At 29.7% G+C, this 27471-nt stretch overlaps 1 protein-coding gene across 1 annotated transcript; it reads right to left on the reverse strand.

Moving 5' to 3' along the window:
• Positions 1-1717: 1717 nt before the first annotated feature.
• On the reverse strand, positions 1718-25771 carry LOC139501467 (transmembrane protein 180-like). The gene is made up of 7 exons (XM_071290542.1): positions 25692-25771; positions 12366-13309; positions 11614-11719; positions 9561-9654; positions 8888-9059; positions 7727-7920; positions 1718-6555 (listed from the first exon to the last, which is right to left on the reverse strand). Exons 2-7 carry the CDS (start codon positions 13043-13045, stop codon positions 6323-6325), a joined length of 1479 nt encoding a protein of 492 aa, XP_071146643.1. The 5' UTR covers positions 13046-13309; positions 25692-25771; the 3' UTR covers positions 1718-6322.
• Between the last annotated feature and the right edge of the window lie 1700 nt (positions 25772-27471).

Below are 27471 nucleotides of genomic sequence, written 5' to 3' on the forward strand. Positions count from 1 at the left end.
GCTAGAAAGTTGTTTCATTGGCAATTGTACCACAGTTCAATTAAGAATGAGTCGTTGACAAAGCTTCACTTTTTGTCAAAATTGAGTCCTCCAACACTTAATGACTTACATTCATAAATCTTGATGTAAATAATAAATAGGAACTTAACTACTTTTGATCAGAGACTCTCATTTTACTTGTTTATCGCTGTCAGTATTCATTATATTTCATTGACTCTGTTCAACATCTCTTTAGTAACTATTAACACGTTATCATGTTTTGAGGTATTTCTATACATACAACTGTTGGCAACCAATATCCAGTGAAATTTCATCATTAATTGTATTTTGTTACATTTTGGGGTATTTAGCTGAATTGTCTCAGAACCGTAGATCTCTATTGAATATCCTAACGTCATGCAAAATTCATTACTTAATTATGACTTGAATTTTTGTTCAGAAAGCTCAACATAGGGATAGTGATCCGGATGCGTAAGCTACTTTTTAAAAGGTCTATATTTTAGAAGGTGGAAAACCTGGATGCTTCATACTTTGTATTTTGATGCTTCATGCTATGAAGTTTCCCTCTGTCACCTGTCCATTGACCTCATTTTCATGGTTCAGTGACTACTTGAAAAAAGTTAAGATTTTTTTATTGTTAATTTCTCTCTTAATATGAGTACAGTGTAACCTGCCTAATTCGACACACTGAGGGACCAGAAAATGTCAGATTAAGGAGGGTGTCAGAATACTTGAGTTTTTTTCTACAAAGATAGATATATTTTGTGACCATGAAAATGTGTCGGTTAAAGCAGGATGTTGGAATACTCGGGTGTCGGATAAGGCAGGTTACACTGTAATAGGATAACTGTATTTGGTATTTGAATACCTTGCAAGGACCTCATGCCTGTCAGACAGTTTTCACTTGACCTTGACCTCATTCCATGGATCAGTGAACAAGGTTAATGTTTTGTGGTCAAGTCCATATCTCATATACTATAAGCAATAGGAATAGGTCTATAGTATTCGTTGTATGGTAGGATTGTAAGGTGTACATGTTTGGCAGGTGTCATCTGATCTTGAACTCATTTTCATGGTTCAGTGGTCAGTGTTAAGTTTTTGTGTTTTGGTCTGTTTTTCTTAAACTATAAGTTAGTATAAGCAATAGGTCAACCATATTTGTTGTATGGAAGAATTGTAAGCTGTACATGTCTGTCTTGCATGGTTCATCTTACCTTGACCTCATTTTCATGGTTTATTTGTCAATGAGTCATTTTCTTGGATCATGTTAAGTTTATGTGATAGTTGTCCTAAGCTTTATACTTGGGGACTTTCAACATAATATCAGTGATTAATAAAGAAGGCGACACATCTCAGCGTCTGCACTTGTTAAGCAAACTGTAACATTTCCATACAAGTGTATCTACTTCTACTTTAGTCCTCAGTTTTAATCAGTATGAGGATTTTATTAGGTTAGAGACAATTTGAGGATAAAAGAAAACTTGGTAATGATGGATAACCAATAATTTGGTAAGGTTCATGTCTTAGACATTGGCAATCATTTAAGATCTCCTTAAGTACTCTTATATTTTAGTATTCATTACTCTCATTAGTCCGTCTTGTTAAATATAATTTTAACCAAATGGACATACTTACAGACTTACAGAACAAATGAAATTACCAGACTCAACTTTTTTTGTTCTTAAATATCAAGACATAAATAGATAACAAATTACATAAAGAAACATTTTTATTTCGTTTAACAATTGAAAGTACAACAATAAATTAGTGAACAAAAAATAAATATTTTGACATATTGATAAATGTTCAGTAGCACCTTGAATTGGAATGTACAACTATCCTTTCTAAAGTCAGTAATTGTTTTCATTTTTTGGTTGAAACTTCGATATTTCAAATTGTATTTAACATTGGTTCATTAATGAAGAGCAAATTCTATAAACACTCTCATAGCAGTTTTACATAAAATGTGTTGTAGAACATTGTAAAAATTGGGGTTTCAATATAAAATATAATATATATCACAATGTATCAGAAACATTTTTTTCCCATACCAACATTATTTAAAATATTTCTACTAAAGTTCCAGGTAATTAACACATACTAATAATAATCTTGAATCTTCAATTATATGTTATTTTATAAATAATTGATCGATGTTAGAAAATAAAGGTTGGTTTTAAGTCTTTATAAAATTGCTGATGAATTATATTTTATTGCGTTACTACGTTTTAATCATCACAATAAACCACCAAAAAATTTCTTACAATGATAAAATTTTAAGAAATCAGAAAAGAAAAAGAAACGTTTATTAAATATATATAAAAGAACATTACGATAACTGACTGTGTGTTATCTATAAATGTATGAATAACCAATAATCATGCATGTTTTTTTATAATTTTGGTTAAGAATTAAGCGCATGAAAAAAGGGAGGCACTTTTGTTAGTCCCAAACCACCCAATAAATAAAAATATCATTTACATATAATTCTTACAAACATATCAGGAAAATGCAACCTTTTTTTTTTCTTCAACTTTTTGCTCAATATTCAATGCATATATGGGACTTCATTGACAATGAATGGAAAGAAATTTACTCCAAATCAAATAATGAAACATGCACAATTATGAATCATGTTTTTTTACCTATAATTTGTATTGTTACCCTGAATGATGAAGGAGAGGTGGAAAATGTGTCAATGACTCTTTTCTTTTTCAGATTTTATATGCAAGGCTTATAATGCCTTATCTTTAAAAGGATTAAAAAAAAAATCAATAATGTCCAAGAAATCAGTAAAAACAAATCCAATGACCCCCCCCCCCCCCCCCCTTCAATATTTTTCATTGATTTCATGACTTAAATCTCATTTTTAAACAAATTTCTGTGGACATTTTTAAATGAAATCACACTTATATAGAAGTGAATTAATGCATATATGTTATGTCTATATTTAAAAACATTCTATTCATTGAAATGCTTTCCCGAATCTTTATTCATCAGTATCTTTTGAAAATAATGCCAATACTATTATATTTTTTAGGTTTTCAGATGAGTTCAAATTTCATCAAAAACTGAAATATTGACGATTTACATATATTTTTCCTGAAGAAAAATATACTTTGTTTCTAACTCAAAATCAAAATTAAAAACTTCATGCCAAAAACAGGCACCATTAAAAAAAGTCCCTGAAACTCATTTTACAATATTCAAAGTACAGGTAAAACTATATACAGTTACAGTTTTACTTAATAGATAGGGCATAAAACGTTGTTCAAGGTTTAAGTCTGAACTATTAAAGCACTCTATCTTAAGTCAAATATAATATGTGAGATAAACTCATAAAAAAGGATAATGCAAATCTTAATTACATGTAAATGGGACTAACAAATACTTCACTACTGAAGTATTCAAATGGCAAATTGTTTAACCATACACCACAGATGTAAAAATGTAAATACATGTATATTTTTTCAAAGGCTAGTATAATATTTCTTTATTTTACATAGATTTATTACTATTATAGATTGGTGGGATTTTATAAAACTGCATAATTAAGGAGGTAGACCTAGGTTAAGGGAAATAACTCTTAAAATCATCAGTACGTTTGTGTCAATCATTTTCAAAAATATATTCTAAGCTTCTAGGTTACATAGATTATTTTCAATCTGTTTCAGGTAAATGCTTAAAATACATTGATGAACTTGACTTTTACAAACGCTTAACTGATTTAAAGAGTTATCTCCTTGAACCAAGGTCTACCCCCTTAACTAGTATAAATGGTTATGTGTCCATGTAAACTGATAAGCTTTAACTATGTTACATATTAAATACACTTTCATAGATTAGGTTAAGCCTGTTGTTCAGAATACATTTGTAGTACATTTAAAATTAAATCATTTACCAATTATGAACAATTTCTTAATAATATTCATTGATGTATAAATATAAATACTTCACAGAAGTACAAAAGAGGGATAAATAAATATGAGTTTAAACCTTTCATATTCCATAAATTATCGACCATATTTTACAAGCGTAACAATCAACAATAATGCTTCTGAAATCTTTCTGTACTTAGGTTGATCAGGTGTCACATGCCATCTTGAAATGAAAATCTTAATTAGGTTAGATCTTAAGGTAGTAACCAACACCTTCACTAAAATTAATTTGGCTCGTTTAATTTTCATAAAATTTTGACAAAGTATTTACTTTGACCCTTTGACAAAAATATAAAAATTTTAAAAAATTTGAACCAACCATTTTATCAGAAAAATTACACTGGTTATATAGCAGTTTGACGAACACTTATTTTGATCATTGAAAAGCTTAATATTGCCTTCACAACACAACAGAATTAAAACGTTAAGGTGATTTTACAGAGTTATCTCCCTGTAGTATTAGGTACCACCTTAATAAAATCTACAAATTGTGAGAAAGGACTGGAATTCATTTGAGTTACTTTTTAGATGAATGAAGAAAAAAAATCATGATTTTTATCTCATTCATACAATTCTTTTTGAAAGATACACAACAATTTTTGTACAATTTGATTCTTTGTTACTCAGTTTGGATTCTAAGAGGAAATAACCAAGATGACCTTACTTTTATAAACTAAACTAAAGAAACTGTAGGGAATTAACCTCTTGTTTTGAAGCAAGAAAACAAATCATGTTAGCCCCATTTTTATTTTTATTTTTTGTGAAAGCACATTATAAAAATATTTCTCATATTCTATCTTAAAATTCTATTGTTTAATTTATTTCTATCACACAAAAAAGGGTTGTCCATGTACATGATGTATAATCTATACAGCCTGTTGCTTAAAAAAAATCTGTGACCCATATTTTTTATTGTTTATTTAAAACAAGAATGTGTCCATAGTACATAGATGCCTCACTTGCACTATAATTCTTTATGTTCAGTGGACAGTGAAATTGGGGTCAAAACTTTAATTTGGCATTAAAATTAGGAAGATCATATCATGATAGGGAAATGTGTACAAAAGTTTCAAGTTGATTGGACTTCAACTTCATCAAAGGCTACCTTGACAAAAAAACTTTAACCTGCAGCGGGGCCGACAGAGGAAAAGACAGACAAAGAAACAGAACAGCACACTGAAAAACATAATGCCCATATATGGGACATAAAGTAACATGATACAAACTACATTTTGGTAAATTATTAAACATTTCTATCATTTAAATTAAAATCCCTGATTTACCCCATCAGCATTAGGCATCATAATCAGTAAGTCTGTATATATATAAATATACTTTAAAACTCTTATCACAGTAATACATGGCAAAGCTGTATACAACAAAATCATATGGAAATAATATATGTTATCAGACAAAACTATCATTTGATTCAACAGCAATCAACTTAAAAAATTATAACACAAACCCTAATTGGCCATTTCATCTTTATAACTGAAATACCGTTTTAAGCATGATGTACAGTAAAAAGAAAAAGAAATATTTTTTTAAATAGAGGCTTACAATCAACATGATCAATCTCTTCAATTCAGTGTTCTATAGTTAATTGTACAATATCCAGATTATTGGAAATCTAAAATTAAGAAACTTTTTTACGCTATGCAAAGATTTATTACTGAATCTTTGATTAATTATAAAAGACCCTGAAGAAATTATAGACAAGGGAGATAATTTTATCTCACAAGAGTTTAGCATACAAAATACTGTTGATAATTTCATTCTAAACCTTTATTTCTGTATCAATGTTTCAAAATAACATAAGGAGTTAATTGTTCCAGAAATAGATATAAGATTTATAGTAAATATTTAACCTACAAAATTATCAATATTTATCACCAATGAATGGTATTTTTATCACACAATTTGATTTGATATTAATATATATGGCTATAAATGAAAAGATATATTTTGCTTTCACAATAACTTGTTTCTAAAAGCACTGTGAGAAAATTGCAAGTTATAATAGTATAGACTATATGTATTAGTAATATATATTTCTAGGTCAGTTTTTCATTTTTGGTCAGCTTTCAACCAATCAAAATCAAATAATAGCTATAATTATGATTAAAAAAGACAAGGTTTTTCGATGCATTTTACCGACTTCAATTACAATTAGAGTAAACATGTTAACTCTTTCTTATACTATTTTCTCTTCTTTTTTTTTTTAAACAAGCAAAAGATAAGACATCAAATTAATCTACTAAACATGCGAAAATAAATTAATATCACGATTTCTTCAATTAAAGCACCAAGATGATTTTAAATGTTTCTTTTGATGAACACCTATAATGAGTATACCCAAACATCAAAAACATTTTAAAAGCTATCTAAACAATAGAATGCTCTGCCCCTGACCGAGCAGACTTCACCCATTTCAGTCTATCATTCTTCAGTGTAAACCTAGACCAAATAAACAGCTGCAATGAGGCACAAACAATTGGTACATAGACAAGCATGTTAAAGATTCCACATCTTTGCTGATCCAGAAATAACGGGTTTGGACTGGTTATTTCTGCATTCAAACCACTAACACTACTTCCTTGTTGAAAAATTTCATGACCTAAAACAGAAATAGGGAGATTTGGTATAACAATTGTTGACTATCCATCAGAAATGAAAGGTTGATTAATTTTTGGTGTTTCACTCCACTATCCACACTTATGTCTATTTTGTGACAGGCAATGTTTATTGGCTAGGATTTCCTGTGATCGAGTTTTTTAATTCCTGATTAACTTGACTATGTAAATAATAACTTTTCAATTGTATTACTTTGTATGTATTAAACTGTACTAATGAGGTAAAAGACGAAAAACATGTTTTGTTAAACTGTCCTGTATAATCAGTTATTCGTAATGTATTTTTAACCATGCTAGTCTAGTTCATGTCTTGTTTACATATATGTCTAATAATGAAAAATTTATATATATATTTCTTTTTACAAATGAAAATATGGTATTTTTTACTGCCAAAATCTGCTTTGAAATTTTAATAAAGCTAAAATGTATTTTATACTCATGATAGATGACTTGTATTTGTATTGTAATTTAAGAAAAAAATGTTTGATAGTCTCTCATAACTCATTATAATTTAATTTTGGATGTAGCGCGTCTTTTGATTGGCTGACGTTATTTTGTTATGAGCCCATAGACATAATTTAGTCATGTGACCGTGAGGTCATCAACATTTTTTCATGGTTTTCTACGGTTTAAAATGGAATTTAGAATTAAATTATAAGAAATGACTGTAATATTTTTTCTGTCTATTCGATGTAACATAAAAAATGTGGTGCACACTGTTAAATAACCCGCTACACGCGTTATTCAGTGTGCACCAAATTTTTTATGTTATTTCTTCATAGACAGAAAAAATATTACAGTCATTCCTTAAATAGAGTGCATGTGGCTCTTGTTAACTTGTGTTTTAAAAAGCTGTATATTTTATATATAACAAGTGTTGAGACTTTAATAAAGTATTTTTCTTGTCTATCTTGTCTTGTCTGTATATCAGAATTTTAGAAATCATGACCAGAAGGTTCTTAGCTCCCAGGAGAAGAAAAATGCAACAATAAGGATCTTGCATGTGTTTTGCATAGTATGCAATAGAGGACACTATTTCTAAAGCTACAAACTGTACATGCAAAAACGAAGCAATGAAGTTGCAACCCTTATAAATGTTGTTGCATACTAAAACCTATATGGTGATTTTCCAAAGTTTGCGCATGATAATATTACCTGTTTGTAAAGCTAACAGCCATGTACCAAGCAAAGGAGCAAATGTTTGTCCTGGTTTAGAGACGAGTGCAGCTGTACCAAACATTAACGCTGACACAGCCTTTTTACGTTTATGTAATACAAAATCTTCATCCACTAAATCACTGATGACTAGATTTAATAATTTACACGTCCCCTCTGTAAACACTCTGTTACTGTAATAGACATAAAAAATAATAAACTGAATTGGTTTAAAAACCTGTTCAAACATTGTTAATTTAAAAAGGAAAAATATATCATGTATATGGTAGGACAATGATTTAACAAGAAAAGAAAAACAGAACAAGTAAAACTGGATGGGGGTAAATGTAAGCGAGATACATGTTTGATTGTGGACTATATGTTCCATGACTATTTTAAAAGAAAGGCCACACTAGTAAAAAAATCATATACATATATGTATAGCTTCATGTATATAATCAATTAGTTAACTTCAGACATTTTATGTCAATGGGAATATTTAACAGTTGTGAAATATTTTGATGTAACCAACATGCATGTATTTCTATTGTTTATTATACTTTCTTACAGTAGACAAAGTTCAAGTGATGAATGGAGAAAAGTTATGTAAAGTAATATTTTTCAATGAAGGGTCCTACAAATTAATTGGACTCATGAGAAATTTCAAAATGAGGCGACTGAAAATCAATATTTAAAAATTGAATGCTTCTTTCTTTCATTTTATTGGGAAGAAAAGCTTCATATTAGACATATGTGCACGCTAAATTCTTATACAACCATATATACATTGCAATTATAAATACAAAAATGAAATAAAAGCATTCAATTCTTATAAATACATTTTATTCCACAAACATGAATTTAATAGTCATATCAAGTTTTTACAATATTTTCAATGCATTATTTTAACATTGTCACAGAAAGCATGTGGAGTCATAGCTGTTGTATTTTTAAAAGGAAAGGGCGTACAGACAGACATACGTACAGAAGGACAAGGGTAAAACTTAAGGACCCCTCCGCTAGGGAGGGGGCATAATAAAATATGATATAAAGTGTCTTATGATTGTTGTTAACCAATCAAAATTATGGATTCTAACGAAACAAACATGCAATGTTATTATTGCAAAGTAAATTTTAAATGATGTGATAATTTCTACAAACCTAGCTACAAACAGGCATAGTAACCATATATTTTTTGGTCCTGCAACAAACATTGTAATACTGATCAACAGTTTGATAAAAAACAGCAGATTTATCACATTATACACTCCAAACCTTCTACACAGGGACAGGAAATATAAATTGTTGATATGTGGTGCTAGAAAGGATATTCCTGAAATGAGAAGAAATGAATACTACAATTCAAGAATTTAAAAAATCATCTTCCAAATAAATTACAATTCACAAAATTCTACACAATTTCATAATATTTCCAAACTCAAATCAGGATGAAGTGAGTTACATGCATGTATAAGCCTGGCAATCAAGAAATAGAACAAAATCACTGCATGTTCATGTCTCTCTGTACAATGGTTTTCAAAACTTCGATATTGTGGAATACAGTTACTTCAAAACTTCTCTTTCTCTCACCAATAGGTATAATTTAATGTTCAAACAAATTGAAATTTAGCTGAGGTGAAACTTACTTTGAGTTAAATGAGTACATAACATTGTGCAAGAACAAATACTATTTAAGCTCAAATAAACTAATCTACCGTAATTAATTTAAGTTCAAAGTTTCAAAACTAAAACATCAGATTGTGTTACAAGCAAAGTTCTAAGAAATTTAATATTATAACCTTCAGCCATATCATCATATCGTTTGTTTACATACCTATAAGGAAAGCTCCCAAACCAGAACTATAACCACCTAATAGGTTCTCTAGGAACAGAGGGAAAAAATTGCTGTTGAAATGACAATGGAAAACCTGCAAAAAAATAATCAAACACCTGTGATTATTGAATGTTACCAACTTACACACAAATGGCTCACCATGTTTAGTGGTTATTGTTTGTTGATGTCGTTCATATTGTTTTTTGTTTTTTTTATATAGATCAGATTGTTGGTTTTCAAGTTGGAATCAGACTTGGGGTCAATTACATTGGAATGTAATTAATTAAATTACACATTACATTGCAAAAATGGTCAATTACACTAATTACACATTACACAGTTTTTGAAATGTAATTAATTAAATTACAATTACTTTACTAAAGTAATTAATTAAATTACACATTACATTTCATCATGATTTTTTTTAACAAGATTTTACATGTTTATATAATGCATGTCTAAAATATTCATGTAAGCATAGTTGAAGCGTTGCATTTGAAAATCATTTAATATAGTTATTTTAAGGTTTTGTCAATTAGTCTGAATCTTCTTGTCTGAAAACAGCAATTGTAAATAGTCTTTCGACAGGAGCTAATGTTGTGCAAGATATTGCTTGATCAGGACATGGAAGTTTTATGATTAGAAGATCATTATATTGATAGGAGAGGGAATTTGTTCCCATTAACTTGTCAATACATCAAGGGGTATTTTGACATCTCAGAAATGAACTCATTTAAATTAAACATAATATGAATAAAGAAATTATAAATGAATTTAAAATATTTTTTTATTGTACTTTAAAAATATTAAAAAGTGTGCTTGTCACAATATTGAAAATAATTTCTAGTACAAACAATTTATATAATGTCTAAATATTAGCAATATTTTGCTAATTAGATAAAATATCAGTAATAGTGGCATTGCCCCTGGACATTTTAATCTGATTAATTGCTGTTTGTTTTTACAGCTGTTAATTTTTAATTCTATAATCCTTTTGTGTATACTAATTTGACAAAATGATTGTATGCAGTGGTTTTAAATTCTAAATGAACTGTTTCAGAAAGATGTTTCACAGTGACACATTTTATTGTTTTTGTTAACAAGGTGTTTATTACTTATCAATTTATTTAGTTAAAGATCTTTCTTAAAAACTGAACAACCCATAAATATATGATTATCACATTTTTTAAATTATAAGACTATTAAAAAAAAATCTGTAGGTCAAATAAATGATATACAAACTTCAGAACAAATACAGACTTCATATATTAAAAAAGAATTGATATTAGTATTTGAAAAATATATATAATTTTAAAATTTATATTATTAAACACAAATCCTTAACTGTAACACCATAAAAAGTACATGTAATTGAAATGTAATTCAAAAGTAATTGAGCATTACATGCTTTTTTCAATGTAATTAATTAAATTACCATTACATGTAATTAAAAAAAATGCTCAATTACACATTACATTCAATTACATGGAAAATTGTAATGCATTACACTTAATTACCATTACATTTTTAATTACCCCATCCCTGGTTGGAATGGTTTTACCCTAGTCATGTTTGGGGCCCTTTATAGCTTGCTATTCGGTGTGAGCCAAAGCTCTGTGTTTAAGACTATACTTGACCTAATAGGCTATAATGGTTTACTTTTACAAACTGTGATTTGGATGGAGAGTTGCATACCTGCCAACTGTCACTATTTGTGGGGGATTTCCCCCATGGAAGTTCCCAAATGGAAATTTTGAAAGAGCAATTTGGGACACAATTTTGAACAAAAAGTTAATTTTACAATGGATGATGGCTTTAAAAAAGTATGAAGAATAAAAAAAAACATTAAAATACATTTGAAGGCCCCCATGAAGGTTTTTTAGGACTATAAGAGACCTCTGCAACATAAAGCCCCTATGGGCATTTTGAAAAGTTGGCAGGTATGGAGTTGTCTCATTGGCACTCATACCACATCTTCAAATATTTCATGTATAACTACAAATGTAAATTGCCTTTTATATTATCATAACACATATCAATTAAAAATCTGTACCTGTATTAGATTCATCACGGAAAAATATTTAAAATTCTTGTGTTTCATAAGCTGTTTGATGAAGACTAGTATAGACTTGCTTTGTGGTAAAACTGCTTCTTCTTGTCTGAAATAAAAATATAAATTTTTTAAGGTGGTACCTAAACACTTTAAAAAAAATTTATTTGGCTTGTTTAATTTTGATAAAATTTTGACAAAGTATTTACTTTGACCCTTTAACAAAAGTATAAAAATTTCAAAAATTTTGAACCAACCGTTTTGTCAGAAAAATTATACTGGTTATATAGCAGTTTGACAACCACCAATTTTGATCTTTGTGAAGCTTATTATTCCCTTTACAACACAACGTAATTAAAACGTTTAGCTGACTTTACAGAGTAATCTCCCTGTAGTGTTAGGTACCACCTTAAAAACATTTTAGATTAAGCTATTTTTATGATTATCCACTTCTTGGTATGTTTGGTGCTGCATTTACTGTTTTTTAGTGTTTAAGTGTTGTGAATGGAAATCTAAGGCTATTTGTTTGTCCTACAACATTGTACAATGTATGTATATAAACAACCAATATATTTATGACTTAATTAAATATATATTAAAGAGGTTCAAATAAGAACTGCAGGTTATCTTTTATGCTAAAAAATAATGTACCTGTAACAATGTTTTTTTTTTAATTATATGTCTATCATTTTTGATTAAAACATAAAATTTAAGCATTTTGTCAATTGAAAAGCTTAGATCTAGTTTCAGTGTACCTTTCATGAGACTCTGTCTTTCTGGCTGTCATCGTATGTACATGATGTTCTTTGGAATAAGATAGTTTCATTGCACTGGCCATCACAGTAAATCCAAGTAAGGAAACAACAGATATACAAACACAGTATATCCTGAAGGAGGTAAAATTAGATTTGTCCCATAAAATGTAGGACAAGAACACAGATGCTGACCCTAGAGCGCTGAATAATGAACTCTTGGCATTTAACTTAGTTCTGGCTTCTGACGATATTGCAAGATCGGCAAGTAAAGCTGAGTGATGGAGATCAATCATGGTTAAAAACGTGTCATACAAACATAAACAAACAATAAACTGTAACCATGGATATCCCCATGGAAACCAAAACATTAAAAATGTCAATGTAAACAAGGGACCATTTATAGATAATTTATTCAGCCGTTGCATTACAATGTCTTGAGTTGTGGAAACAGAATTGCTGAGATATTTACTATCACTGAGCCAACCAAAAAGTGGATCATTAAATGAATTCCAAATCAGGAAAACTGTTTCTCCAATCCAAAATGAGGTTTTGTCGATTTTGTAAACTGTAACAAACATATCAACGTGATATAATAGAAAGACATTATGTAAAATTGTTAAGAACAAGGACATAGACCCGTAACAAAGGTCCATTGGAATTCGTAGATTTATTATACCCATTTTTAATTATTGAAATATTTCTTCTGGTTTCTCTTGATTTTACTTTGATACTATGTTGTTTATTTGAATTGGTGTTTGGGATTCACTATTCAGATTTGCTGGAATCATTAGTTACTAGCATCACAGAAGTTTAGTGGAAGCTCCTATTAACTCATATACATGTATGCAAATAGTTCTTGTTTGGAAATGAATAAGATGTTTGAAGTCAAATCCATATTGAGTATAAATTGTCACATGTCTACAGTTCTTCATTTGTAATGGGTGCTGAAAAAGACAAGGATAAAATTATTACAAGAGTTTTGTACATGTGTGAATGTATATATCTGTACATGTGGATAAAATAATTCCCTATAAATAGCAACACTTAACATACATATCATTAAGTGTCCAGAATAATCATGTTCATGTAGTTTAACTCCACCAAATTGTGTATGTACCTGTCCAAAGTCAAGAGCCTGAATTGCAGTGATAATGGTTTGTTGCTCTACATTTTTATATCATACATGGTAAATTGTAATTCTTTAGCAGGGATCAAAATTAGCGGTGTTCTGGTGGTCTGAGACCAGTAGAATTTGCTTCAGATCAGTAGATTATGTCAGCTAGTGGTCTGGTGAACCACTAGAAATTTGTGGATAAAAATCACTGATTGCATTGCAATGTTGATTTGTTAACAAAAAAGTTTATGTGCAAAATCAATTACAAGGTAATGGGGGGTGCTAAGTATTACAATTGATCAAGTTAATTAATATCTCGGATAAGCTTCCTTCACAACAACACAAGATGTGGAATTTTTGGAAGGTGTTAAACAGAAAAAAAAAGAACTTAGGTGTACATGTAAAACATGTGACTATAGACATGATAGAAATAGTCAAGACTGTACATGATGTCAACCATGTCAACAGCATGGTTACATATTTTCCATCATTTAGTCTTCTGAAATGCAGTTAAGACACCAGTCAGTGGACTTACTGAAATAAGTGATTTTTAAATCACTTATTTGAGTAGCAAATTCAAGGTTTTGTCACAAATTGGGATTTTTTAGATTTTTCAAAATTTTAAACTCATAGGTTTAAATAATATCTTTTAATTAGTAAAATTAAAAACAAATGAACTTTTTGCTTCTTTTAAGTAACAAGGTTTATGACTTTGATGCTATCATTTAGCTGAAAATTCTATTTTAGTTGAAAAAATGCTATAATAATGGCTTTACATAATCAACTGATACTTTCTTAAAAGATTTTTCTCAGCAGTGGTGGTATTTTTCCTGTGAAGTTCAAGGTTTCATCTTTCAGATTATTAATAAAATTCTACTGTTCGCGATAAAAAATTCACTGTTCGGGGGTGTTGAAATTAGTGGGGGTTATTAAAAGAATGATACTTAAAGAAGTGATTTTTGGGAAGGAAATTGAGGTCTGATACTTAAACAAGTGATTTTTATGTCATTATCCTACTAGATTTAGTACAAGGTCATCACCTGAAATGACCTGGTCATCCTAGACAACCCAGATGTTGGTTCTGATAAGTTTAGAAACATAATTAGTCCCTGGATCATTAGTATTCTATATTTAAAGCTACAATAAAATTAAATCACTGCTTCTAGTGATTAATTTGTACTACTTAAATATGTGATTATTGAAGAAAGACAACTCTAACTTCCAACCTTTATGGAAATAATGTTACTTGAATCAGTGATTTAGAAAATCACTTATTTAAGTAAGTCCCCTGACTGGACACACCATCATCTTTGTCATAGGTTTAAAGTCTGTGTAATATATATGTTAGACTCAGATCGACGTCCGGCCTCTAATCGACGTCCGTTCCTCAAATCGACGTCCAAATCTGACTTCACATTCTCAAATCGACGTCCAATATTTTGATACTCTTATTTACGTCCAATGAGATGGCAATACTTGCCAAAACTACGCCCGATTGATTGTTGTCGTCTTAAATCAATGTCCAATATCAATAAATAATACATTATTGGTCACAGATAAGGCTTTTATTAGTTTTTTTGTTTGATGATTGTTTTACACTGTCATTTCAGGGCCTTTTATAGTTGACTATGCGATATGGGCTTTGCGCATTGTTGAAGGCCGTATGGTGACCTATAGTTGTGAAGAGTTGTATCATTGGCAATAATATACCACATCATCTTTTTTATTTCAATTGTTTACACTTATACATGTACTTAATTTATTTTTCATTATAATAAATTATAATAATAATAAATTCTTTATTTAAAGAGGGTAACTCAATTAGAAAAATTCTAATTTTCATTGAGGCCCTCAAACAAAATACATGCATACAGTTAACATTGATACATTAAATTACAATATATATTACTAGTATATACAACAATTCAATCACTAAAATATACAAAGGGTAATAAATGACAATATTTGATATAGTTTTGTTAGAGAATAACAAATTATTTGACTTGCATATAATTTTCAAGAAAATGATTATAACTATGTTTCTTGAATAATTCCACATTAGGACATTTTTTTATTTCGAGTGCTAAATTATTCCATACTTTGGTTGCAGAGTAATGAAAAGATTTTTTATAAAAATTTGTATTTGGCCTTGGAACAAAAAGATCATTATTAGAGACAGATCGTAGGTTGTGGCGTTGCACATCATCAATATTTAGAATTGCTAAGTAATCAGGTGTTAGCCCATTTATTCTTTTGGTATTTTATTCTTTTGGTAAAAGATAGCCATTTTAAAGAAGAAAACATGAAATTAGATGGAATAGAAATATCGCATTCCAGTATAATTCTTGCTACTCTTTTTTGAAGTTTTATGATTCTATCTGAATCTTTTTGTAATAAATTTCCCCAAACTGAACTACAATAGTCTATATATGGTAGAATATATGCATTATAAAATAGTTGCCTTGTGTGTATTGGCAAATATACTTTAATTTTATATAAAAGTGATACTTTAGAAGAGATTATTTTACATACACGATCAACATGATCTTCCCAGCTTAAATTTTCATCAATGTCAATTCCAAGTAATTTGAACGAATGGACATTCTCAATACATGTTTCGTTGACGGTAATGCATAATTCTGATAGTTGTTTAAGTTTTGGTTTTGAACCCAATTTCATACACTTAGTTTTTTGTGCATTGATTTTCATACTGTTATTGTTACACCAAGATTGTATAGCATTTAAATCATTTTGCAATATGCTGTTTATTTTTTCAATGTTTTTATCATGAAAATGCAATGTTGAATCATCAGCATATAAATCCATATTGGATTGTTTAACATGAAGTGGTAAATCATTTATATATATTAAAAATAACAGCGGACCTAAAATAGAACCTTGAGGCACTCCATACTTTACAAACGATTTATCAGATTTAATGTTAGCGTATTGGACTTCTTGTTGTCTGTCAGACAAATATGATTTTATCCAATCTATTATATGTTTTCCGATATGATAAAATTTTAACTTTTCTAAAAGTATGGCATGGTTAATAAGGTCAAAAGCCTTACTGAAATCTAAAAACACTGTACCAACTATTTCTCCATTATCTAAATATTTTAACCATTCGTCAATTAGTTTAGTTAGCGCTGTTTGGCAGGAATGACCTTGTCTGAAACCTGACTGGGCGATATGTAACAATTTATTATTGTTTAGGAATTCATATAACTGTGTACATACATGTCTTTCGAAAATTTTAGATATGGTATTCAAAATAGAAATTGGACGATAGTTTGAGGGAATATCTCTTGGTCCTCCTTTATGTATAGCAGTTACTCTTGCAAGTTTTAATTTTTGCGGAAAACGATTTGAAGTTATACTTTTGTTTATTAAAAAAGTTAATGATGGGGATATTATTTCTGCACTTAGCTTTAAAAATTTGGGACCAATTCCATCTAAACCTGCGGATTTATTAATATTAAGATGTTTTAGTTGAGAACACACCTCTCCAACGGAAATGAGTTTTAAATGAAAATTTTCAGTTTTCTTTAATTTTTCACTAGTAAAATTTTGTAGCATAGAAAAATCCATATCTGAAGTATTATTTCCAATAAGTTTTTCAGCTACGGATGAAAAATGAACATTAAGAGTATTCATTCTGAAATAGGTACAAATGTATCATGCATATTAAAGTTTTTCTTGATATAAAGTTAATCCAATTGATCCACATCAAGGAGCGTGTGTCATTCCTATTCATAATAATTAGGCAATTAGTAATGCAACCCAACGACTAAGAAAACCAAACGACATGTAGGAGCTTTATTCAGTCTTCATCAATAGACAAAATAAAGAAGCACAGCCAAGTGTTTTGAGAGTATTATAATTCGGGTTTTTATTTTAACAAATTTCTGTGTTTTGCACCAGGAGTGAAAATGTTAACGCAAGATAATTGGCATTTTGTTTTTATGTTATGCTTTTACACCACTGTTCTAGGTCAAGTGCTCACACACATGTGTAACCCCCGGCATATTCTGTATGGGCCTGCAGTTCATTGGTTTTCAATGGTTTATATGTCAGATTTGTTTTTCGGAATTGTTTTTAATATATACCGTTAATTTTCTTATTTGAATTGTTTACATTATTTATGTCGTGGCCTTTTATAGCCTTTGAGGTATGGGTTTTTATCATTGTTGAAAGCTGTATGGTTTATAATTGCTCACATCCATTTTATTTGAACTCTGGTGTATAGTTGTCCCTTTGAAAATCATACCAATCTTTGTAAAATAAAAATCACAACCTGTTTACATACTTAGTCTAAAAAAACCCACACATTTCTTATTTATTCCGTGTTTTACTTATAACTGGACTTAGTTTTTCTGCTAGATCTTATTTGTCTCACTCTCAGTTAATATGATATGATTAAAGGACTTCTGTCTAAATGTTTCAGCTGCTTTCGGTTCAGTTTAGTTTTGTATTTTGTGTCGAAAACGGACATTGATTAGAGAAGCTTAATAAAATAGGCCGTCGATTTGGAATGTTATTTTATTGTGACGTCACATTTGGACGTCGATTTGATGAGCGGACGTCGATTAGAGACTGGACGTTGATCTGAGTCTTACATATATACATGTATGAAGTGGTTATTTCAGAGTCAATATATCTTATTTTTTTCACCAAGATACAGAAAACTTGTGTTAAACATGTTAAACTTTTCAATAGACATGATGCATTGTACATGTAGATATATTTTTTAAATGATACTGGAACTTGAAGAACATGTTTTTGTTGGTATTTCAAACAGATATGACGTGTAATACAGTATGAAAACATTGTGAAACATGTGAAAGGCTCTCCTTAGTTTTTTTTAATTACCATGATTACATTGTCTGCCTTTGATTTAGATTTGATGTACATCATTGTCATGAGTGTACATGTAAGCAATGGTTTTCTCAAACATGTCCAAAGTTAAACAGGTTGAGTACAACGCCTTAAATGTGGGGTAATCCCTCAATGTAATTGTCATGATTATGAGAGATTCATTTCAAGTGATACATTTTTTTTTCAAAACACTTTTCAGTACAAATTAACAATTTTTTATATAATAATTTTATTTGAAAAAAAAATCCCAAAGATGAAAGAACTTTGCATCTACATGTATCAGGTAATAACTACAATGTACATATGTACATTTTGTACATGATCAAAACATGTCCAAGAATTTTGTAATATCCCTGGACTTTATCTTCATGATCAATCATGATGATCTTCTTTAATATTGAAAATAATTGGACCTCTCCTTTTAGAAAAGATGATCCAAATATAATGAATTCCTTTCAGGTTAAAAAATCTTTTTTCTTTTCTTCAACCATTTTTGTCAACATGGTCAACAGTAAAATAAAATTACCCCTTCTTGTCTGTGGGAGTCCCAGACAGACTTCATTTAAGGTATATCCCTCACCTGTTAAAACAATTATGAATATACAATGTGTATACGTAGCAGGTGAAATATTTTCTGAAGAGACACACATTGAAGTAGAGGGAAGGAGTGGGAATGTGGAGTTACCTTAGTCCAAATAATTATGACGTCTAGCAAGGCTATTTTAAAAAAAATTCTGGGACGCCATCCTACTACAGACACAACTGTATGCATTCATAACAATGCATGTAAATTGTAAAATAAATATTCCTGTCACCTTGAGACACAATTTATAGTCTGTGGCACTTACCCATTTTTGGTGTTCTGAATCAATATAGGAATTTTCTAATGAGGTGGACAAATAAAAAATTGCTCTGAACTCAGTATCCCAAAATTATGCATTTGAATTAGGATAAATAGTTTTAACTCCCAACTTTATCCTGGGTGTTGAACTCCCCTTTTAAAAATATCTGGATCTTATCTTAATTAAGACTAACATAATGGGCTATTCCAGAAATAATCCATACCCCCCCTATAGAAGGTACATGGGGTTCAGAAAAAAATCCATGGAAAATTTGGGATGTGGTTCAGAAAAAAATCTGGAATTCCATGTCGGTCCTATAGAAGGCAAAAAGATAAATTAAAATATTCCATGGAAAATTATGCTGTTGTTATTAGAAAATTTCTGGAAATCCAGAGCATCCTATAGAAGGCAACAATAAAAGTTTAAAAATTCCATGGAAAATCTGGATTCTAGTCGCTTTCAGTAAACTTAAGATAAATTTGTGCTTGTATGTATATCTGTAGTTCATTAGGTAATTCTAAAGCCCTATGTATCTTTACAAACAATGTACCAGAAATTTAAAGTGGTTTAATAGGTTTTTGCTCGTTGTTGAAGGCTGTACGATATTCTTAAGTGGTTAATTTTGTATCTTTTGATCTCTGGTGGGGAGTTAGTACAAATAATTATGATGTCTAGGAAAGCTATTTTAAGCTTTTGCTTTGACGCCTTCCAGTGGATCAAAAGATGTGAAAATTGAAAAATACCCACAGCAGATGGCATGATAATATCTTAACTATTGGAGAGTAGTCTTATTGGCAATTTGGAAATGATACCACATTTTATTATTTTAATACTACATGTATAAAGTGTGTCCATACATGTTGTAAGCCAGAGTTGTCAGTACTGAACTTAAGTCTGAGAGTTGTAAATTTGAAATTGTTTGCAATAGGACCTAAAAAAAAAACAAATGTACATTTGTTCATGTACCTCAGCTTCTAACATAACATTCAGGGGATATGATATACATGTAGATATTGATAGTGATAATACTTCAAAAGAAATGCATACTTTCAACACCACATGACATGTTTACTATTAATCTTATTGGGACAATTCACAACTTCTAATTGGAGATCGAGATAATAATATTTCCCCCTCTTTTCTTTTACCATGGAAGTTACATGTACATGCATGTATATCAGTATATTGGTATTATAGAACTTGTTTGCTTTTTTGCATTTTCATCAAACATGTGTTATACATGGCATAAGGGAAAAAATTCTCAGAAAATAAATGCCTGTGATTAAAAAAAATATTTTGAAACTTGCATTTCTAGAACTAAGTGAAATTAAATTGATATGAATACTGTGCATATTATAATTTATTCATGACAAAAATGATAAAAAAAAACCTTTATAAACATGACAAATGGTTCTAACATCCAAATTCCACTAATTATATTTAACTTTTGATTTTGTAATCAAACTTGATTATAGACCCATAGTTATCTTTTTGTTTCAAGTTTGTTTTTTATTGTGAAGGAGTCATATTTTAATGCAGCTATAAGGTTTATGATAAAAAATGCAAAACATCCATACTAAGAAATGAAGAATCAAAAGAAATGACTAAGTAAAAATACTGGATGTTGATAACAAATCAAGATTTTTACAACTATTTACAAGTCAGTGTTTTAATGGTTTTAAAATAAAAACAAAATCATAGTTCACTATCTGGATTTATAGGGTTTTATTTATGTTCTCTACAAGTATGTTTGTATTGAAATTTGTGAGGACCTACTGCTTTTCATAGTTGTTGAGGTTGAAGATTATTTTATCTAGCCATCTAGTTGACAAACAATCAGTAATTAAAAAGCTTTAAAGAAGTCCCACTGTGAACACATGGCCATTTCTGTGGACTTTAATTATATCATAATATACTACATGCAATTACTTGAACCACATGTTATAAGACAAAGGAAATAAATACTAGGAACTATGTATCCACAATCCCTTGCTCTGCAAAAATAAATATTTAGTCTCAGTTTTAAAATTAGAAAAGTTTATTTTTTTATTATTTAAATTGTTATTTTTTTCCGTTTATTTATCAATCATTATAATAAATTGACTCTATTTGTATAAGTGGATTAATATGATTACATCTATTATATGAATATGTTTTGAATATATATACATAATGTATCATCTTTCAGTTCCATAACTTATCTTAACTTTAAAAATGTTAAACATGTATACATTTAAAAAATCAAATGTCATTCATATTATACAAATTTAGAGTTTAACAATTGTTTAAAAGTTTTGTAATTTTCTTTAATTTCATGATGTTTTAGGAAATTATAACATGTAAAGAAATACAGGAATTTGAAAACAATAAGAAATTATATAAATCGTTCCTCAAAGAAGGATTGTTAGATGTCTAGATTTGGCGACTTTAGTTGCAGGCGACAAATAGAAAATTGTAAAACTGCATGTACAGGAAATTATATGAGATTAGAGACACATTTATTTTGTAATGTATAGTGAACTAATTTATAATTTTTTTAAAAACCATTTGTATTTGGAGAAAACATTTTCAAATTGAGAACATTAAAGGAGTAGGTCTGGTAAGGGCCGATTTTGGCCCCAAATTTCAGTTTCATCTAACGAGATATTTAGGACACTTTTTAAACACTTAAGTGTCTATTTCAATTGATTCGATTAGTTTATGTAAAAGATTTTAACTGTTCAGTCATTAAAAACGCTCCGATTGAAGCTTAAATATGAAAAATCTAACAAATATGCCAAAAAACGTCACTTTTCAGATGGTTTTCGTCAAAAATGAAAGTGGCCGCATCCGTGTTCATCCTCAACCTTTATATATGTTATGTATTATCATCAAATACAACTTACATTTCAATATTATGAATGAACACGAATGCAGCCACTTTCATTTAAGACGGAAACTGTCTAAAATTTAACTAAAATGCTATAATTGTGAAGATTTCAGTAATTTAGCATGACTTTATGATGCTAGTACACGATATATGTACATTGTATTGTCAAAAACAGCACATATTTATGTAGCAGAAGCATTCTACTTTCCAAAAAATAGCTAAAAGATTACATTTTCACAATTTTGCAAAGCTGCTTAATTTTGGAGCCAAAAAGGGGTCTTACTGAACCTACTCCTTTGATAACTTCTCAAATTTCATTCCAGTATACAATTTTTTTTTGTAGAAAATCAGTCATTTCTTATTCAAATTTATATTGAAGATTTTATAATATAAATATAAAGATAACATACATACTAAACACAAATTTTGTTTTACAAAAAAAAAGGGGGGGGGGGATGTCTGGAGCTTATAAAATTCAAAACTCAGAAGATTTTGCCACTAGCTGATTTTGATAACCAATATAACAATCTATTTATGTTGAACAATACTTTTACAATATATAGTACACATGTGGTCATTTCTGGTCAGTCATCTAAGATGTCATGGTAATCAGAAGATTTCCTGTGGTGATGTCAAATAAACAAGTTTGAAATTAATGATTTGTCAATGAGCTGTTAATTGGTTAATGTTCTGGTTATTTTGCTGAAGAAACTCAAAATCTGGTGTTTGTCCTATAACTGATGTATACAGCTTGAAAATCAGAGCTCAGATAGGGTTTTTGTCCAAACAATAGATATCAGAAAATAATGTTATAATAGGCACCAATTATGATTTGAATTATCATTAATAAATGGTAGTGAAGTTACAATAAAACTATAAGAAGAAAAAAATATTTCCTTATTTTAAGCCACTGGAAAACATTTGGTCATAATGTAACTGTTTTGAGTTGTAAATACCTTTTCAATTTTTAAAAGGCTTTGTTTCATTCTTGGAAAAGTTTTCTTTTTCTTTAATGAAGTAAAGTGTATACGAATTTGCATTTCAAAATCTTCATTAGCGGATCCAGAAATTTTCATAAGTGGGGGCCAGTCAAGTTCATCAAATGTTATATAACAAAACACAAACACACATGACAAGATGAGATGAAAATATGAAATGAAATAAAATAAACAGTATAGTAGCGAATTCGAAGAGTGGTGATTAACCAGGAAGACTCACTTGAAAAGTTAAAACCGTGATAAATTTGCACAGCTTTTTCAACTTACATGTATTTTTTATTTTTAACTGAAATAGTTTTTTTAAATTTTAGTATGCTACATTTGTGCAAGAAAAAAGTATCCAAATATTGTGTTCGAAAATTTGCCAAAGAACTACACTGCAAAGTGTAATGAAATTCATCACCAATCTCGTTACAATGACATAATTAAGTGACAATATCTAAGGTTTGCTCAATCTTATTCCATCTACCAGTTTCGATGGGTAACTTATGGTTACCCGTTCGAAATCTACAATATGTTATTTTATCTTTATCACTTAAATATTCAGATATTCCACAAATTCAAAATTTTGTTTTAAACAATTTGGAGGCCAAACCACTTAGAATCAAAATTTCCTTGTGACAACCATATATTGCTATATTCACATTTATCTAAAATGTATCTTTAACGTATTTCAACCAATCTGACCTAAATTGGTTGTCACAATTCTTCAAGAACATGTATTTGTATAATATTTAAGCAATCCTGTTATCATCCCCATTAACCATTTTTGACCAAAAATTAACCATACACAGCTGTATATACAACTGTACCGGTATAAAGACATGGGATAAATACCAAGTTCACCATAAATCATAAATTTCGGTGTTGACTTCTTAAGGTTTAATAATACATGTAGTTTACAAAATTTTAAGTGCACTTTTTCCATAATATCAGTATTACTGAAACCCCAAATCTCACACCCATACAGGAGGATTGGCATCACAATTTTATCAAATAGATCATATTGTGATTTCAGACAAGTTGTGCAACCTCACCTTTTTCAATACTTCATACATTGCTTAATTTGCTTTTATAACTAAAATTTTCTTAGCACTCATAAAACTACCTGTTTTTGAAAAATTCAACCCAAGGTATGTCAATTCCTTGACTATCTCCAATGCATTTCTATCATATAAAAAGTTAATATTTTTGGGTAATCTACCACCAGAATCTTAGTTTTACTTGTTAACTTTTAATTTCCAGGTACTGCAATATTCAAAGAATATATCTAATTGCAACTGTAGATCAGATGCATTATCCGAAAAATAATACTGTATCATCTGCATACAATAACACCAAGAGGGGGCCCGCTCCAGTCACGCTTTAGTGATTCCCTATATAGGCAACCAAGTTTTTTCTCAAAAAGGGGGGAGGGGGGGCATTTTGTCACTGATTTTTGCAAATTGTCAGGTCAAGTGTTGCATTCCTAATTCCAAATAGCAATATTATAATAAGGTTTATTGACTGTTAAAGATGATATTTAATCATAAATAACTGTTTAAGATGATGAACATGTAAGCATACAAAAACAAAAGCCCTAATGATCTTTTAAGTCATCCTACATTTTTTTCCTCGTGTATCTTTAAAACAAAGTCATTGCATAAATTAGTTGATATGTATAAACAAGAAGATGTGGTAAGAATACCAATGAGACATCTCTCAACCCAAATCACAGCGCATAAAAAGTTAACAGGTATAGGTCAAAAACATGGAGCCTTGGCTCACACCAAGCAACAAGTTATAATGGGCCCCAAAAATAACAGAAAACCAACTGTGGAATCTATATGAAAAAAAAAGAAACCAGAAACATGAACAAGTTACTACACCAACAAATGACAACCACTGAACAACGTCAATGGCATCTGACTTAGAAAAGGTGCATAAAAAAAATGTAGCGTTTTAAACATTACAACAGGAGCCAACCTCCACCCTTACCGGAGACCGTAATGTATCATAACAATATAAAAAGACCCAAGATAAATTATCAATTGAATGATTGAATATTTGAAATGGATGAACTTGATCACAAAGACATTTAAACAAAAACAAGTAAGCATACAGCTACCATACACTGAATGAATGCCAGTTTGATCTAATCATCTACATGTATGACACAAAAAAAACAATATTAAAACTTATATGTTTCATGAAAATTGTTTATCTGGAATTTTTCTGTTGGAAATTAAATTTGTCTGGAAATATTTATTTCCACAGGATATTTTCTTGGAATTTTTAGTATTATTCTCATTTTTTTCCTGGAATATATTTTAGAATTTTTGAAATAATCTGGAAATTATTGACAACTTACAGAATATTTTCTGGAAAATCTGAGATTTTGACAGATTTTTTTTCTGGAAATCCTTAACCTTCTATAGGGGGGGGTATGGATTATTTCTGGATTAGCCCAATTCCAGCTGTTAGGTTAGTGGTTGTCAGAATTTCAGAAACAGTTGCCGGTAAACTTTTATTTAAATTTTTAGAAAAGACAATGGCATCATTGTTACACCCTTTTGCGAGAGAGGATATGCTTTGTTGCCACAAAAGATCAAAATACATAACCTTATGGTTTATACCTATACACACCAGAAATTATCAAAGAAAAATTTGTCAACAAATCAAAGCAGGAAACGAGTCATTCCCGGAAGCTAAGTGAAGTGTCTAAATAAATGAAAGTTAGGACCAGACTAGAGAATTTTCCGTATTTATTTTCATTTCTATTTTTTAAGATCTTTTAACATAATTCCAGTTGTATCTTCATTGAATATATACGTTGTGCTATTTAAAGAACAAAACAATTTACAAAGTAATTAAATAGGCTGCAACTATCAACCCAAGGATTTATTTAGTATGCTAAGACTATATAAGGGGGCCATTTCTACCTGGAACTCAGCCTTTAGTATATTAATGTTAATAGTTTAACTACGTAGTATATATAATAGTTCAATTGTTTAGTCCCTTTTTATATTCTTAATTTTTTAGGCCTTTTTTAATTTTTTATACTCTTTGGGTATTATTCTCTATTCTTCATAGTTTAGCACCTCTGGAATATTCTCTATTATCTGGGACTATTATAGTCCCAGCTATAATTATTTAGTATTTTTCTCAATTCTTTATTATTCAAGTTTGGCCATTAGTCTATTCTGTAAACCACCATTAACACCCTGAAATACGAGCTATGAAATTCCTAGGTTAACTTTTGATAGTGACTAAAAGAATAGGCAAGGATAGGAAACCCAGTGACATGTAACTATAAGCAACCCATTTTCCCCACAAAAGGGGGTCCCGGGCCCCCTGCCCCTCCCCCTAAATCTGATTCTGACTTTACGGGACATTCTGAAACTCATAGTCGACGGAAAATAAACTGAGCAAAGTCAAGCCATGACAAAAAGTCGAAACGACCAAAGACAAACAACGGTACAGAAAACACAACAAAGAAAGACTGGACAACATTAACTACTTAAACAAAACAAGGGAAGATCTCAGGTGCTCCGGAAGGGTATGCATTTTCTGCTCCACATGTAATTTATGTGGTAATTTTAGAGGCTCTAAATGTTTAGTTATTGTATATTGTTTGAATCCTCTACACTCAGTATGCATGGTGCCTATATTTTTCTTTATCAAATAATTTCAGTGCAATACGAAATATGTCAATAGCAATAAACATGTCACCGATGACATAAACACTTCATACCTATAGATATATTTAATAAACTTGTAGAATCAAATACAGGTGAACCTACTTTTGTTAACTTGTTTATGAAATCTTGAATAATAGAAAACAACACAACAACAATAAACCGATAAAACAAGAATTAAACTCGTCCTTAAGATAATTTACACATTTGGTAGACTATATATATCCATCGAAAGCATATAGGGTACAAGTTATAGCTTTTCTAAAAAGCTTACCGTCTAACACATTCTCTATTCAAAATATTGGGGGCAATTGTTTTACCCTATACTCGGTCCATGAGTCTCACAAATGGTGTGAATTTTATATGGCTTTCGTCTCAGAACTTCAATTTTCAAAATATAACTTTAATATTATGTAGATTTTTTTTTTTTTTTTTTTTTAATTTCACTCATAAATGAATCTATAGCACTTATGTATACTAAACCCTATGTAATTAGATTGAATATCTACTGAAAGAACTAGTTCCTTAGAAAAATCAAAACACCTACAAGTCTTTACCGAAATATGGAAAAGTTAAAACCACAAGTGTTCGAGATATTAATCCTTATGCATTTTAGTGTTTTTTGCATTATCCACAAACATGAAAATGTTATACCTCTAAAGATGTAATGAATGTTTTTCAAATCTGGATATGGAAAGGGCTATTCTAAATAGTAGGAACTACAAAGG

This window comes from Mytilus edulis, chromosome 13 (assembly GCF_963676685.1).
Source record: "Mytilus edulis chromosome 13, xbMytEdul2.2, whole genome shotgun sequence".
In the NCBI taxonomy this organism is placed as follows: Eukaryota; Metazoa; Mollusca; class Bivalvia; order Mytilida; family Mytilidae; genus Mytilus; species Mytilus edulis.